Source organism: Tigriopus californicus, chromosome 8 (genome assembly GCF_007210705.1).
Source record: "Tigriopus californicus strain San Diego chromosome 8, Tcal_SD_v2.1, whole genome shotgun sequence".
In the NCBI taxonomy this organism is placed as follows: Eukaryota; Metazoa; Arthropoda; class Copepoda; order Harpacticoida; family Harpacticidae; genus Tigriopus; species Tigriopus californicus.
Genome location: NC_081447.1, coordinates 6,738,017 through 6,754,596, shown reverse-complemented (window position 1 = coordinate 6,754,596; position 16,580 = coordinate 6,738,017). Strand labels below are relative to the sequence as shown.

Genomic DNA, 16,580 nt, shown 5'->3' with positions numbered 1-16,580 from the left:
TTATTAACACTAATTTCCCTGACGGATGATTGATGATCCAATGGCCGAGCTGGGACGAGGCGTTGTTTCATTCGAGAAATTGTCATTTTATTTCCATTAACCGTTCCCCCTCTTCTACTTCTATGGAAGCTGTTACGGGTTTGACTCCGACAGAAACCGCGGTTATTCGGAGGAATGAAAGCGAGAACCTCAAAAAACTCATTACCACCCACCCCACCGGATATTTTAGATTTATTTCCCAATTTGATTGAATCCATCCCGGTTCTACACCGACGAACGAATTATTCGAGAATGTCAAATCCTTTTTATGGTGCAAGCGACCTTTATAAGCCCCCTTCCCCCTTTCGCTCTTTCCTGCTGCCCCTCCCTTCTCGGCCCGTTTCTTCTGGTCATGAATTAAAGTTCGGAACTTTCGCTTCGTTTACTTGATGCATGACTTTGAATCTCCCTCTATGTGTAAAACCCTTTTGATGTGCTAATACATTCCTCTCCCATTATAAAGAGAGCATAGGCATGTCATGGCCACATATGAAAGTTAATTGGAATCTCTTGCAAATCTAACCCACCACTAATCCTCTTCCACCTGGCTGAACCGAACCGAACCGTAGTTTTCCCGCCGCAGACTTGAAAGAACAAACAAAGAGTAGTTGTACCTTGTATGTAAAACACTGCTTCTTCTCGTGCGTAGTATTGTACATATCCGAGCTGAAATGCGGGCAAACACCTCTTGGTGCTAAACGAAGATCATGATATACCCCAGGATTGTATGATGTAGCAATACCTACCAACTAACCGACCGACCGACCTGCACTACAGTTCTGGCCTCAAATCCATCTCTTTTGGATACGACATTTGACCTTTATGTGGTCCAATTTTTCGCCCGATCTTCCTCCTTATGTGTGAGTGCTTAAATCCATGATACCTACCAACTAGGCGTCTCTCTCTTTGCATGAGCCATTTTCTCGACTAAATATCCATTGACGATCCTCACTTTTCACTAGCATTTGAAAGCAATGTAATGGAACACACTAATCCATGGTCATCTATATGGTTGACAGGCTCTTCGTTGCGCTTTTACATGGAAGACGTAGAAGAAAGTTTGCAAATTTGGGATCCTGAAATGTCCTCAAAGCGATTGATATTTTGTGTTGCCTCTGAACACCGGAAGTACTCCTTTGTACATCGTTAGGGTCAATTTAGAGCTGTAAGATAATATGCCACCCTATTGTCTTATATCCAAGTGAAGTACCAATCAGTCATACGACCTTTGAAGCCCACACAACGTAAATCAGGAGGTGGAACGTTAGGCCTTATTATTCCAGATGAGGGTCAGGACCATATTGCTGCTCCGGTGAAAATCTCGATCAAATCAACAAGTCCCCATCCCACCGCTCAAACGAAAGCAAGATCAGTTATTCAGCTAACTAACTAACTCTTCATAATTCATACCATTATCATTATCTTGTAGTAGTAGTACTACGAACGCATGATTTGGTGTCCTTGTCAACTCTTGTATTTAACTTCTGGTACCGAGCAATTCGACTCTTCTCAAGGGTTGATAACCATCCCTGGCCACAACTCCCCCAAAGTGAGGATCCTCCGGACCCCAGTGCGAATGTTATATAGCTATATTATAATTATATATTTAGACAATTTAGAAGAAAGAAAACCAAACAATCGCTTCAATGAATGTGTACCCAATTTAACACCGCAGTACCACTAGGGACGAGCTCCAATGATTTCATGAAGACGTGAACACGTTGCAAAGAAAAGTAAATAAAAAAACTACACTTGAGAGTAATAAAAAACATACATACAAACAAGTTGCACGATCAGTTGCGTTTGTTTTATTAGCATGATGTTTGGCGAGTACATAAGAATAAAAAAAAACCTATCGCCAGAATGACGGTCAAATTTGATCATGATCCGGGGAGGATGGGCAAAATTCTTTGGGAGGGTGTTCAGAACATGGCTCCGTAATTGCAAGTTCAGGTGATGATGATGATGCTCGCACAAGTGGACACGTTGAAGCGAGAGAGCGACGATGAATTCTACATTGTCGATTCCATTAGTCAACACTTGTTTCCTTGTGTCAACCTGGTGATGAAGGCATCACAGGCGTGTGCTCAGTAACTGACGTTATCAGTTGGGTGCATGCATGTATGAATGTTTGTAGGTATTTGTGACCAGAACCTTGTTCCACGCTCGCTGAATGAATCTGGAGTTAAACAATGGAAAAGCCGTAAAAATCGTCCTTTCGGGAAGACGTTGGTATCAACGATGAAAGATGATCATGATGTAGATATACTATATATGAAAGGATGTATATGTCTTATGAATCTGTATATCAACCAGGCCGACTGACTATTCCTCAGCGGTCGGGTTTGAGCTTCCTTCCTCTTGATTCTGTTCTTGTCGGCGCTTTTTCACCAATTCGGCTAAATGTTTGAACCGCAGCATGCACTCTTCTTTGGATTTCCCGGGCACTTTGGATGCGATCCGATCCCAACGTTCGACTGTGCCTTTGGGAAACTTGATGAGGGCGGCTTCCAAGGCCTTCTGGCTATCTTGTGCCCATTCTTCCGTGCAAGCCACGGCACTCGTGTCGTTGTTGTTCGTAAGATGGGGCTGGCCGAGTTTCCCGCCTTTGGTCTTGGCCTTGGTTTTGATCTCGACGGGCTGATAGTCGTCGATGGACACACACTGATACACGCCATATTCCTCGTCTTCGTCCTCCTCCTCAGTTGCCGATGATTCGGATTCATCTTCGTCGGCTCCATTCAAGTTGTTGTACTCCATCACGTTATCCGCCACAAGTTTCTCACCTTCGAGGCCCGTCACACCTTGGGAGGCCTTGGAAATAGGCACCTAATCGGAACACCATCATTTAGCCAAGAGTAGACTTAGATATTCACGAACAGCTGAAATCTTACCTGAAACCCAATGTCTTTGAGATTCTTGGACATTTTCGTCACCTCCCAGGGCAATCGCTCAATGATCTCGGCAATCTTTTCCCATCGATCGGGCGTGCCCGGGGGATACTTCTTGATCAGTCGGGCCAATCGAGCCAAGTCTTGGTCGGTCCAGATTTGTAACGCATTGGCCGGTTGTTGGAAGGCATCCACGCTGGGCGGGCCATCCTCTTGCCCTGGGGTGGATATTTTCCGTGGTCGATCGGGGGTGCGGTCTTGAAACTGGTCCACGCGTTTGCGGCGCTTGTTCCGCTCCTTGCGCTCCTTCTTGTCGGCTTCCCGTTGAGCCCGCTCTTCGATCTCAGCTTCCCGGTCTTGGAGAGCTTGGCGTTGTTCAGCCTGTCGGGCTTGATAGGCAGCTATCACGGCCCCCGGCAGTCCGGGTAAGGCCAGGGCCAAGGCCTTCAACCCCCGATACGATTGGAAAGGCAAGGTATCGTAGCAGGTGGGCTTGGGTCCCAACAGATCCATTTCCTCGCGGGCCAAGTTGGCCGCCACCTCTTCGGGAATCTGGCCATTCCCGCCCTTTTTGCCGGCCTTCTTGGCCAGCCGCTTGGAATACACGTTCAACTGCTCCTGCAAGGTGAACTTCCGCTCCCAATAAGCGGCCCAGTTGACAAAGTACTGGCAGATGGTGACGATGATCAGCAGGTAGGCCACGCCCTCGGCCAAGCCCATCTTGCGCATGCGACGATAGTAATAGATGGGCATGCGCCAATCGGGCAAGCCCTCGACCAAGACCCGATCGTAGATCTCGCGTTTGACGGCATCCTTGAGCACTTCGTAGATGGCCACCAAGAAGCGGAACTGCGTCTCGGCATCCTCAGCCGGATTCTTGTCCGGGTGGAGCTTGAGCGAGAGGTTCCGGTAGGCCTTGCGCAGTTCCGACGGGCTCACCTCGGGGCTCACGCCCATGAACTCGTAGAAATTGGCGTTGACCTCTTCCACCAAATCGAACACGTCCAATTCGGCATCATCGAAAGCCCAGGTACCCGCACACCAGCTCAGCAGACACACTAGCACCCAGCCCAGTCTGGGACCGCCTATGAACCCGCGCATAGTACCCGGGAGTAGCAGGACCAAGGCGTCGTACCCCAGGGTCGACCTCCGTTACACCTCAATTTCACTAAGCCACACCAACACGTGTCCAAGGAAGGAAGCAAGGGTCTTCTCACTTAACAAACGGCCTTTCAAGAGACAGACACCACACAGATGGACACAGATGGACACAGATGGACACAGATGGACACAGATGGACACAGATGGATACAGAGAAAGAGACGGAGGCCCTCACTTTTCCGCTATGTCACACGCACAATGTGGCAGGCAACGTGGATGCAGGCATGGAAGGACGGATACCTTGCTTCATATGTGAACGTCAGATGCAGAGGCCCATTGGATTGTCCAGTCCAGTGAGGCTCACCCGAGGTGGGGTGGGGGGTGGGGGGGCTTCAATCCAGTAGAAACTCCCACGGAAAGTTGAAAAAGAAGACACGCAAGTTCTGTTGAGCAGGATGGTAGAGCGGACGGGCCCACTCAGGTGGAGTGGGGCAACCGGGAGCAGCCAGTCCACTGATGGACAAATGTCAAAAAAGTAATCGACTGACGTCATATCACCGATACTGGAATGGATGGAGCCCATAGGGGAATTGTGAGGCCTGAATGGTAAGGGGTACGACGGGTACGACCCCACATGGGAAAGGAATCAGGGCCAGACGATGGATGAACCTAACCTTTAGAGGGTTAAATGTTGTAGAGGATCTAGTTCCGGGCAACCCATGGCTGATGGAGTGAATATATCATTGTTAAGGAGAACCGACAGCTCCAGAATGTCTTTCTTGGTCTATGGAAACCGCAAGGACCGCTCAAAAGACGCAACCTGGTTGGCATACCGTGGGAAAGATTAGGGAAAGAAAATGAGCATTTTTGCGTTCGGTCAATGAACTGACCGAGCGCAAAAATGCTCATTTTATAGAGGAATAGGTGGGTCGGCCCATTCCGTCATAACTAAAGAATGACGCATAGACATCTCGATCCATTTTAGTCCAAGAACCCAGTGGTCCGTTTGATGACCTTCACTTTGATGACCTTCATTTACCTGGATCCATGACGTCATCAGTTTAAAATCCTGCCAGCGGGAGATTCGAAAACGAGAAAAAAAAATCAGATTTAATGTGTTCTCATCTGGTTCCACCATCAGTAGACAAGGAGCCTCCGAGATCATTATTTATAGCATTTGGCCATTATGGGCGTTCCATTTTGATAATGAGTCATCAAAGTTTGCGGCGGACGTGCTCATTGATGATTTACTTTCTAGAATAAATGGTACCCAAAAAGAACAAAGATCGTTAAAGATTTTGTACCATGTATAGCACGACCCCCAAAACGATTAAATACATCACATTTCACATGATGTAAGACCAGGTATATGCTTGCTGCTAACAGGTATGTTAGAAAGCAACCCGAGATTCCACTGCAAAAACAATCGTAGCAAATTTCAGCCATGGCAGAATCTAACAAGGTAATTGTTGAATTGTTGCATCAATGATCATTTCCAACATTTTACTTTTTCCATTCAATATATAAGTCATCTCGAGCATCTTCGGCCGTGTCCCGGTCTTCCGTGATGAACCCGGCCCCCTCTATGAATCCGCCCGATGAGCCTCCAGAATCAGCCGTCAATGGAACCACTCAGACCATTCAGCCTCCACCCAGTGCAGCCTTACAGGCCCGGCAAAAACCGAAAAAGGCTCCGGAACTTCCAACTTTGGAACGTCGCAACTGGCTCATTCACAATCATTATGTGCGGAAAGAATTCGACCATTGCAAAGCCATCATCCAAAAGGTGATCGAGGAGACCAAGGGAATGTGCGAGTACGCCAATTATGTCCAAGGACTCATTCTTCGACATGAGGGGAAGATCCAGGAGTCGTTGGAAATGTTCCAGATCTGCAACATTCTCAATCCCAACAGCTCCGATCACATCAAGCAATTGGCTAGGTCCTTGTAAGATATTTTTTTTTAATGTTCATAATGAATGATAGATCGAAAAGCGTATATACATATATTATCATTTTCAGATTTTTACTTGGACGTCACAAGCTAGCAATTGAGGCATACCGTCAGGCCGAGGTTCGCTCAGAAAAATCCGATTGGGAGATATATCACAACTTAGGTAGGTTGATTAACATACGTCCATGAATATTCTTCAAAAACAGACTTTACTCCCTTCGTGATTCTAGGCGTTTGTTTGATGTACCTTAAAGAATATGACGAAGCCCGAGACGAGCTCACCCGGGCTCTAAGTTATCACAAAAATGACCAATCCTTCATGATGCTGGGCAAGATCCATCTTCATCAAGGCGACGTAGAAGGAGCCATTGAAGTATATAAATTGGCCGTGGCGTAAGTAACAGTTCTTTAAACCGAACACTAGATTTTGAAATTTCCCAATCCTGTTCCACCTTAGATCCTCCCCAGAGAACCCAGAGCTTTGCACCACCCTCGGTCTCTTGTATATGCAAACCAATCAGCACACTCAGGCTTTTGAGCATCTAGGAACAGCCATGGCATTTGATCCCAACCATGCCAAGGCCATTTTGGCGGCAGGATCCATGATGCAGTCTCATCATGATTATGACGTGGCCTTGTCCAAGTACAAGGTTGCGGCGGGTGAGATCCCAGAATCGCCCCAGTTATGGAATAACATTGGGATGTGCTTCTTCGGGAAAAAGAAGCTAGTGGCTGCAGTGTCATGCTTGAAGCGGGCCAATTTCTTGGCACCATTTGATTGGAAAATTCTCTACAACCTGGGACTGGTTCACCTGAATATGCAACAATACGCCTCGGCCTTTCACTTTTTGTCGGCATCAATCAATCTCAGGTCAAACCGAGGGCAGACTTTCATGCTCCTTGCCAGTAAGGGAAATCGGTCAGGCTTTTTCGTCAAAGGTGAACAAATCCCATATTGTACTTGCGTCCGTTTTTAGTTGCCTTGAGTCACTTGCAAGATCCCGATAATGCCAAGTCTGCTTATGAGCAAGCAGCACAAATGGATCAAAAAGACCCGGCCATTCCTTTGAATTGGGCGGTCTTACTTCACAACCAAAACGACACGCCTGGAGCCGGCCATCAACTTCAAAACTTTGAGAAACGAGTGCAAACATTACGGCAATCAGGACTCGAAGCTGAACCTGAGGTACGACATGGTTCTCTGAATACATCGTGTGAATTTACAAGTATTTCTCTTTTAGTTATTGGCCACGGCTGGCGAGTTGGCTAGAAAGTTGGGCATCTCTTTGACCGTTTCCGGCGACTTGCTCCCTTTGCGGGCCAGTCTTACCTCTGCCACCTCCGAGAAGGCGACCAAGAAGTCGAGACAACCCTCGGCCTCCGTAAAAAGCGCTCGTGCTTCGGCTAAGGCCCAAATGCGGGCAGAAGGTTTGAAGAAACAAAATACGGACTTGGATCAGATTCAAGTGGTCACGGAACCACCTCCAGGCGAAGCTCAGCAGAAGGCAGGAAATACCGAAGAATGAGAGCACGGGAACAATAACCGGGTGGGTGGAAATGGGTCCAAAGGGGTCGAGTGTTTTGATCAAGCCGTAATAAGATGGGTCATGGAGGTCGCAATTTTGTCCGAGGTCTATCCCATTGCTATCGGATGCCTCGGTAGTCTTCGATCACATGTATGAGGAGCCTGGCAAAAACGTCGACTCTGACCTTACCTTGCATTCGTTCTCACCCTACATCCTTTTGGAGAGGCTATCATGTCTTTTCCATGTTATAAGGTCATACCTTCACCTATTTAAGGGCTTACAATATAAGTTAATTGAAAGTCCAGGATCATGAAATAGTTGCTTGTTTTTGCTCCCTAAAATCTACCTCAGACTTGGTTAATTTTTGCTTTGATATTCCAGACTAGCACTGATATCCAAAATATTAAAATTTTATATGATTTAACCACACTCGTCATTTTTTCCTCTCAAGTCTCAAGCTCAAAATAACCTTTAACACTTTGAAACTAGATGGTAAAAAAATAAACACGATGTNTACCTTGCATTCGTTCTTACCCTACATCCTTTTGGAGAGGCTATCATGTCTTTTCCAAGTTACAAGGCTATACCTTCACCTATTTAAGCGCTTACAACATAAGTTAATTAATTGAAAGTCCAGGATCATGAAATAGTTGCTCGTTTTCGCTCCCTAAAATCTACCTCAGACTTGGTTAATTTTTGCTTCGATATTCCAGACTGGCACTGATATTCAAAATATTAAAATTTCATATGATTTAACCACACTCGTCATTTTTTCCCCTCAAGTCTCAAGCTCAAAATAACCTTTAACACTTTGAAACTAGATGGTAAAAAATAAACACGATGTAAAGGAAAATTGAAACAACGCATGCTCCTTCCTCCCTGCTGTAACATTGGATGTCAGTCAAGTGGATTTGCCTGGTTACCGATTTACTCTTCTATGTTACTTCTTCCACGGAGGAACATTTTAATTTCTTGTTTGGAGGCTGGTCTCGTTGGAAGGGGTCAAGTAGACTATCAAATACGATTGTGAGCCTTAAAACGGGTTGCCAGTGTTTAGAAAAAGTTTGATGTATTAGTCTTAGTTGTTCAGACTCTCGATTACCTGGCACTAAAAAGGGTTTTAATTTTTTGTTACACGGATGCAATGCACGTGCAGGGTAACTCGACTTTACGATTATTTGCAGTACTGATTTGATCAATCTGCCTACGACTCAAAGTTTCTAACCGTTACTGCCAAGTTTGATCCAAGCTGAATTTTTTAGGTCAGAAAATGGGTAGACCTGCAGTATCACAGACCATGGACTCTAAAGAGAGGAAACGACACTGCTTTCCCCTGACCGCCAACTTAGGCCATTGCGTTGAATCAAGACAGTACCTCTAGTATCAATAAAACAAGATTATCCGTACTACATAGTACATTAAAGTATTTTTAATCAAATAAGGATCTCCTTGATATACAACTCCGCCCATATGCTAAATATTTCTGGATTAAGTTTGAAAGTCAGAAGAATAAATGCAATATCCATGAATATCAAATCAATCAAAAACAATCAAATTGTCTTTCAAATCAGTATTGCGTAAAACTGGCTCAAAAACACGCATAGATAGAAAATCAAGAAAAATTATTTTATTGATTGATGAAGAACGTGCACTAACAAAATATAAAATAAATGTATGGAATAGGCAATAAAAGTGCATGTACATAAATGTTAACATGTTAGAATATCTGGGATGGACAATTGAAACTTTTTTTATCCACACATTTGACAAAAAAAACATTGCTTGTTTGCAAATATTTGATCCATTTTCAAATAAGTTCAGTGTTGCTAAACCAGTTGCACTTATTGCAAGTATCAGATAATTTTGTAAACTCGCATTTTCAAATGCAACTGAGTAAAATTTAGTGCTATTGCATTTCAAAATTTGCGTTCACAAAACCACGTGGGGGTATCCTATTGAATCTCAGGAAATTATCATTTCAATAGGCCTAATTGATCAATAATCTTGTAACAATCCCATCCAGAAAAGTAATTTCAGGAATTTTGATGGAATTAGTTAAAAGAAATATTCATCTTTTTCCCGTTCCTAAAGGGGTAGCTGTACGTTACTATCCTTCTTAAGATTTTGATTGATACCTTTTACTGCTCCCCTGAAGACCAGAAACACTCAAATAATGAGTAAAAGCATCCTCTAAATTATTGAAATCTTGCTTCATAAGGTCAACCATGATGGTGATTCAAGTTGAATTATAATGACAACCGCCGCATGTTGAAGAAGGTTGCAAAAATGGGATTTTTTTTCTTATGGGCATGTTTTCTGGCATATTCTGATTTTGTTTGGTGCCCAGGGACCTGGCAGCACTGGTTACCATAAGTATTCACAAGAGGCTTGCCTGGAGTTCAAAATTTCTCATATCAAAACAGGCTTTCACTTTGGGGCTATGAACAGAGTTGGGCAAATCCCACCAGTCTTACGAAACTCCCGTCCCGTGGGATTTCCGAGCGGTTTTTACGGGATAACCGGGATACGCTTTTTAATGGATTATGTTGCCCAAAATTACGTTATGGCTTGACCGCTGAAACCTTAAAATCAGTTCCATTACTTATTTATTTATTAGTTTATTACAATTATCTTGGCTGTTCTTTCACAGACCTAAAACACTAAAGAGAATATTTGCCAAAGCATTTTCGTACCTTCTCTAGGCAATATTTGTCTAATTAATTGGAAATAGATTCATCTAGAGGGCCCTAGATTTACCCAAAGAAAGTGAAAAAACACGAATCAGGTTGGAAATCATAAAAAGTGGTCATAGATATTTGAAGAATGGAGGAGCATTGCAACTACGAAATCAATTCATATTGTTTCATTTTGAATATGGAATAACTAAGTCAACAAAACTAAGACTATTTGACAAAATGCAATTCAGATGTTACCTAATGGTGATGTGTCATTGCCATTGACTTTGACTTGGAAAGCAATCTTTTCCACTCAATTCTTATTTCTTAAGACCATGGGATAGACTATCAATCATTGTCTTTTATCAGAGTTAAAAATTGAAATTAACAAGGGTCCAGCAACTTTTTATTGAGGAGATCGAATTTCTGTTGTCAAAAAATATTGCTAATGTAACAGCCAGATTGAAAGTTCTTTTTTGATCTTTTACCTAGTGCTGGGGCGAGTTTGGACTCGAATCCGAGTGCTCAATAAAGCCTGTCATAGGTCACTTGGGCAGTGTTAGACAACTGGGATTTGTTTGGGCCGTTACTTGTTAATTACTTTTTTAGCACTACCATGGCCTGAATCATGAAGGCTTGCATTTTGAGTCGATACATAGGCCCCTAGGTACACATTTCATTCCAAAAATAACAATTTCGTGCCTGGAAAATTTTTATGCTTCAAGTACTTTGAACTCTTTAAATCAACTGAACAAGAACTGGTGACCGAAAAGTCCTTTTCAATGAGCAGAGGCAGCTCCTATCACTTTGGCTAGGTGCAGACCATAAAAACAGAAGAACAAACATATGTATAGTTAGTTATCTATGGTGCGGACTAACAATCGCAGAAACGAAACAACACGCTCAAAGATGCCGGACTTTATCAGGGGATTATTAGATGAACAATTTATTACTAAAATGTTATCCAAACCCCTTGCGTTAAGAAGATAATTGAATCACCTAAATCTTCAAAATCATCCCTGATTGGATCACCGTGCAAGTTGGCTAGGTGGATGTTTGTCTTAATCATCCCTCCACAAAATGCCCAAACTCAGGGTGTTGCATTACATTTCTCCTTGAATTTCCATTCCTTCACATGTGTCACAAATCCGGCTGTCCAAAAAACGCAAATGCGTTTTGTCGCTTCTTCCAATTATGCAGCCAAGCGGTCTATGAGGCAGAGTGAATAAGGCCAGAATCCTCTCTCCAGTTGTCGTGGGGTCAAAACCCTGGTTGTATATAACACATTTTGCATCATTTGCATCATTTAGCATATGTTGTTATTTTTGCCGAAAAAAGCGAGGTTTTTCCCTGGGTTTTCCCCTTTTTCCTTGAAAAACTAATAGAAATGCTTAAAAGATCCAAACAGTTTGTCTTCTTCTTGTTTCATTTTCCCGATATTCTTAGTACTTCTTATTGCTTCCAATGACTTTTTTTCCTGAATAGGGTGAGCATTTTATTTTTTAACAACACGGCCATTCAAAAACTCGTATCTTCAGTTTTCAAAAACGAATTGTGTCAAATATATGCTTTTTTTCTAGTATATGTCAAGTAAAGGCAAAATCGCTTCGTCACCTATGACGTTTGTACTTCTTCGGTCAGAGAGACCTTTAATAAAGGAGTGGACATCAACGGAGTTAGGCCGATTTTACTTTTTGTCAAACCTCTGTTACGGATGCATAAATGGAAACAGACAGAAAGGCAATGACATTTGAGGCCAAACTGCCCACCTTTTATTATATCAATGATTACCTTTTCCCAAAACTCTCGACTATTTACTAAATAATCTATAAACTTTGGATATTTACATAATGTAAGATAGCTCAAAATTGCGTCACAAAAGCAATATTTCTTTCTTTTAAATCACTTTTTCATACTGCTTGGTAACATTCTTTGTAACTTTTGTGGAGCTGAAATTTTGTAATTACAAAGCTAAGGCTTTGTCAATTGTCATGTCCAATCCTCCTGTTACAGGTATCCTTGATTAGTTCAACATGCAGGGCTTGTCAGAGAAAAGTCACTCCAACCAAGCCACTTGAGACCATGCTATGAACACATTTTGATAGTTGGGCAGGAGGGTGTTGGGCTGATCGACTTCTCTTGCGCTACTCAGTTACAACCAAGGCAGACAAACGAGCCATCAATTCACTGGCTCCCTGAATTCGGAACTTGATTTTGAGAATCACGCAACTAAATGTGTTCAAAGCCGATCCCCATCGCCACACACCAGGCAGCCGCGAGGGAACCAAAAAAATGTCAGAAATCTCCGAATGTCATTTCTCTGACTAGCCTTCTAGTTCAACATAATTGATGCTCTGCCAAATCACATAATTTCTCTGTTACGTAGTAAAAAAACCGCTTGAAATTTCACCATGAGGCAGAGGTAAGCAAGCAATGAAACCTGCTTTACTCTGTCAGTGAAGAAAAGTGCTTATGTAGAAAATGTGTTCCCTTTTTATATGCTTTTGAATTTTAGTTTACCGTGATATTTTGATGCTTCGTCATTTTTGGCTCATGGTATTATTACGAAGTGTAAAAGGAACTAGGATTATTTCTGCCCTTTTGCCCTTTTTGATGCATTTTAGATAGCAGTTTTGCCAATTTTACTTGCTTTACCTGGACAGAATTGCTAATGAGTGACAACATAGTTACAAAAATGGCCAATAAAATATTGAAGCCGACCCAACTTTTGAAGTTCGCCTAAAAACGCAAAAGAAGGTACAAAAGGCAGTTGATCTCTCCCAGAGTGACGTTTAAAATGATTTGTCCCAAATGGTTTTCCTTTTGTAAATTTGAAGGATTCATTTGCTTCAAACGTAAATCTTGGATAAATTTTGCTCCGGCCACTTGTTCATGCAAGAAATTAGGATTACGTACGTTGGGTGTGCATCTTAAACTACATACATTTACACAATTGTGTTAGTACCCACAGTAAGATTGATTTTTTTTGTCACAAGAATTTTTTTGCATTCATTTCACAGAGGCCATGGCCCACCCATTTGGCAAATGTTCACACCATTTAAGCAAAAATGTTATCTTCTCATTACTACATCGTTCAAGCCATTATTTTTTAATCAACGACGTAATACTGGCGAAAATCAAGCAATGAACAAAAGAAGAAAATGCTCTGATTTCTATAAGCTGATATTTTATGTTAAAGTACCATTTGAAGAAAAGAGTTCTGAGAACACCGTGACAAATATTTATGCAAATTAGTTCATTCTATAAGAAATTATGTTTAGACTCTGGATATGCCAATCGCCCTCAAATGCATACGGTTTATTTTCGAAAACCATCACTTCTGTATGAGCCCGTTTGCAGTTCATACATAGATAGAGTACCATACCTGATAAAACAAACTAGATTTATAATCATTTGAACTTTTTTTGATAGTTTAATCCTTTTCCTTGGCATATTTGATAGAACCATTTATTGAACGTCTGTCTCATTTAAACCATTGGGAGCGACTTCAATCCTTGGGATTAAAAACATGTTATTCAATGCAGGTATGAACGCTACCTAATCCTTTAAGTTTTGAAGCGTCGTCGTTCTCTTTGTCCTAGCCCTGGAATAAGACATAACGTCACCGAAAGAATAGGCTTTAATACATATTCAACCCTTCTAATAAACAAAAACTAGCGTATGATCAAAATCTTCGTCAATTTAAAAAGAGAATTCCATTTTAGCTCATCTGATAAGTGTATCTGCACACTTTGCAGAGAACAAAACCACGCAAATCACTGTAAATACTTCTGCTGCCGTAATGACGACTTAGATTTGTTGCAATAAAAAAAATGATAATAATGATCAAAAGTCATCTTTTGTAACAAACCAAGGACCACGCAATGGAGAACTTTCTTCGGCATTTTTTTAATTAGGTGAACCACTATTCAAATGTTCACAGATGCCCAATAGCCTGAAATTCAAACGTGTTGTGTGACCAAATGCTTTATAAATCATGTTCTATAAGGAATCTCATTGCTTGTATCTGGTCTTAACCCAAGAACCTAGCAAATATAATGTACAAAGAAAATTGCATCATGTTACGAACTTTGTGCGCTTAAATGAATTGATGGATCGGAACAATTTTTAACCTTCGACAGTAATACAAGTTTCCAAAATCATACGAAAGAACTAACTGGAAATTTTGCACAAGATTGAAATCAGTTGTGCTTGAGGTTTTAGTGTGTCATATCGTCCATTCTTACTTGACAAGGTTAATGCAAAATAGACAAACAAATTTCCAACCGTCTTCAAAGCTGAAGTGATACATTTCAAAAATTCTAAAACTCAAAATTATGTTTAAAAAAAATTGATCACATGTAACAAAATAAATGTTTATAGTTCACAGGTCTAAACAGTGAACTACTTTATAGCTTTTAAAATGTTTCGGTTTTAGTTGTCTTTTTCTACATTTGATTGGGTTATTTGGTTCTAGAACAAGCCAAGTACTTCAGACAACGAATTACGTGATTATGTATTAGTGCAATCTCGTTGGGCTCAAGGCTCTCCTTTGTATAATCCTGGCTTTAATTCTAAGGTGTGAAATCCGATCTGCCATCATATTTTCATCAATGACTTCGTTCGTACTGGGGATGGAGTTTGATGGTATATTTAGGGCTAGTTAACCTCAAACAGAGGATATTTTTGAATGAAACGGAAATGCATGCGGGTACTTTGAAATCACATGCAGCATGCAGTACTACCAACAATACATAATGAGACTAAAAAAGGAAGCAGACATTGAGTGGAAAGGATTGTGATTTTTTTTGGCGACGAAGGACTCCATAACGAAAGCATGATGTCTTGATCTCATTGTCCCATTGGTGTTACACTCGCTTCCTTTTCTTGAACCAACCAGCCAATCGCGAGTCTTTTGGCATGGACACAGACCTTGACACTTTGCTCGATGGTTTTCCACCCGCTCCATTTGTGGCTGCTCTTACTCCGGAGCGTTGCTCTCCAATCACCATGGGCATCTCCGGAGACGGAGGTGATTGTGGTGGAGGTAAGGGATCACTCTGAAGGAGGTCACTTGACGAGGCCGATTTCTTATCACGTTGCATTGTAGCACTTCTTCGGGCTACCGGTGGAGGTCGTGGAGGTTTACCAGAAGCTCCGCCGCCGCCGCCGCCATTGAACATGGCGCCGTTATTGTAATGAATTTCCTGATTCCTCTGCACATTCCTTGGCTTCCAAGGCGCCAGAAGAGAAATGGAACGCGAAATCTTTTTGGAGTTCTTCAAGTTTGACTGCGGGGGACCTCCACCCGTTCCCTGGGTTGCATTCCTGTTCAAATTCTCTCGACTTTCGGCCGATAGAGCACGTGGAGGGGGAATTCGTTTCTCTGCGGGAGTTGGAATGTCTGCAACACAAGCGGCGTGTAGGAACACGGAGCGTTGAGCATTTGCATTTGATCCACCGGCCCCCTGGCTACCTTGTTCACTCTCCGAGCTATTGATGGAAGACGTAACACTGCCAGGCATTTTCTTGCGGTTCAACGTGGACCGGGCGCCTCCATTGAGGGCCCCATTAGCGCTGGCTGCGTTACTCGGGTTGCGTTTAACTCGAATGATTCGATTGTGGGGCTCTACCCGATTGACTTTGATCGGATCTTTTCGCATTGCACTAGAGCTCGAGTGACCCGAATATTGTGACTCGTGGTCATCCAAGAGTTGTCTTGATCGAGATTTTGGACCCAGTCCTTGCGAGGTCAGCCCTGCTCTGTTCACTCGACTATTTGATCTTCCGATGGCTGCATTTCGGCGTAATTGAACCTCTCGCTCCCGTCGGAGGCGTTCCTCCTCTATTTCTAAGACCTTTCGTCTTTCCTCCTCTCGAGCTGTACTCGAGGCTCGTCCCACTGGAGAAGCTCCACTATCCCGTCTCCGATCTAAGCTACGCTTTCGAAGAGTACCGCTATTGATCCCAGCGATTGATCCTCCTCCTCCACCCCCTCCTCCGCCATCCCGCCCACGTGCCTCATGATGCAAGCCACTTGTGGCTAGGTCTCGTCTATAATCAGATTCCAGATCTGATTGGGCAGCAGTCCACCGACGACCTGAGTCATTGACGCGATCCTGAAAAGACATTGAGCGATTGTCAGCTTGTTTTTGCATCAACAACTTGAATGTACTCGTATATAGCCACCAAAAGTACGAGGCCAAAAGGGCCCTTCTACATATAACCCGTAGAGAATAAGGGAAAGAACAAGATAGACACTCAAGGAACTCAATCAAGTCGCTCGTAGCAGCTGGATGGCTCACTCTGATGGCCTGGAGTCTGTTGCAATTGGGTCTGGAAACACCGTAGATGGCCACGTGTGCAAGAAAGTCCCCCATCCACCTTGTCATCGG

At 42.8% G+C, this 16,580-nt stretch overlaps 4 protein-coding genes across 7 annotated transcripts in view; 2 read left to right on the top strand and 2 right to left on the bottom strand.

The window, feature by feature from the left end:
• The window catches only part of LOC131885499 (solute carrier family 12 member 4-like), a gene marked incomplete in the record, with an annotated part of 37,855 nt that extends 37,321 nt beyond the window's left edge, over nt 1–534 (top strand). The window contains 1 exon segment of the mRNA XM_059233564.1: nt 1–534.
• Nucleotides 535–1,824: 1,290 nt separating this feature from the next.
• LOC131885501 (dnaJ homolog subfamily C member 1-like) lies at nt 1,825–4,328 on the bottom strand. The gene is made up of 2 exons (XM_059233566.1): nt 2,934–4,328; nt 1,825–2,868 (listed from the first exon to the last, which is right to left on the bottom strand). The coding sequence occupies exons 1-2, from the start codon at nt 4,029–4,031 to the stop codon at nt 2,365–2,367; spliced, it is 1,602 nt and encodes a 533-aa protein (XP_059089549.1). The 5' UTR covers nt 4,032–4,328; the 3' UTR covers nt 1,825–2,364.
• Nucleotides 4,329–4,531: 203 nt separating this feature from the next.
• On the top strand, nt 4,532–7,985 carry LOC131885500 (Bardet-Biedl syndrome 4 protein homolog). Its single transcript, XM_059233565.1, has 8 exons — nt 4,532–4,566; nt 5,418–5,493; nt 5,560–5,978; nt 6,053–6,147; nt 6,215–6,377; nt 6,442–6,890; nt 6,962–7,170; nt 7,226–7,985. Exons 2-8 carry the CDS (start codon nt 5,476–5,478, stop codon nt 7,508–7,510), a joined length of 1,638 nt encoding a protein of 545 aa, XP_059089548.1. The 5' UTR covers nt 4,532–4,566; nt 5,418–5,475; the 3' UTR covers nt 7,511–7,985.
• A 6,835-nt stretch (nt 7,986–14,820) lies between these two features.
• LOC131885497 (serine/arginine repetitive matrix protein 2-like) overlaps nt 14,821–16,580 on the bottom strand; it is a 32,241-nt gene continuing 30,481 nt past the window's right edge. For all 4 annotated transcript variants that reach the window (XM_059233560.1, XM_059233563.1, XM_059233562.1 and 1 more), the window contains one exon: nt 14,821–16,304. In XM_059233560.1, the coding sequence (XP_059089543.1) occupies nt 15,054–16,304 (1,251 nt within the window). In that variant the 3' untranslated portion in view covers nt 14,821–15,053. The remainder of the gene's footprint in view (nt 16,305–16,580) is intronic.

What these genes read in the sequence shown, in the direction of transcription:
- LOC131885501 (XM_059233566.1), bottom strand. Translation starts at nt 4,031, where the DNA reads ATGCGCGGGTTCATAGGCGGTCCCAGACTGGGCTGGGTGCTAGTGTGT. An exon ending in TCAAAGACATTGGGTTTCAG is followed by an intron (nt 2,869 to 2,933) that starts GTAAGATTTCAG and finishes TGTTCCGATTAG; the next exon opens with GTGCCTATTTCCAAGGCCTC.
- LOC131885500 (XM_059233565.1), top strand. An exon ending in AAGCAATTGGCTAGGTCCTT is followed by an intron (nt 5,979 to 6,052) that starts GTAAGATATTTT and finishes TATCATTTTCAG; the next exon opens with ATTTTTACTTGGACGTCACA. An exon ending in GACTTTCATGCTCCTTGCCA is followed by an intron (nt 6,891 to 6,961) that starts GTAAGGGAAATC and finishes GTCCGTTTTTAG; the next exon opens with TTGCCTTGAGTCACTTGCAA.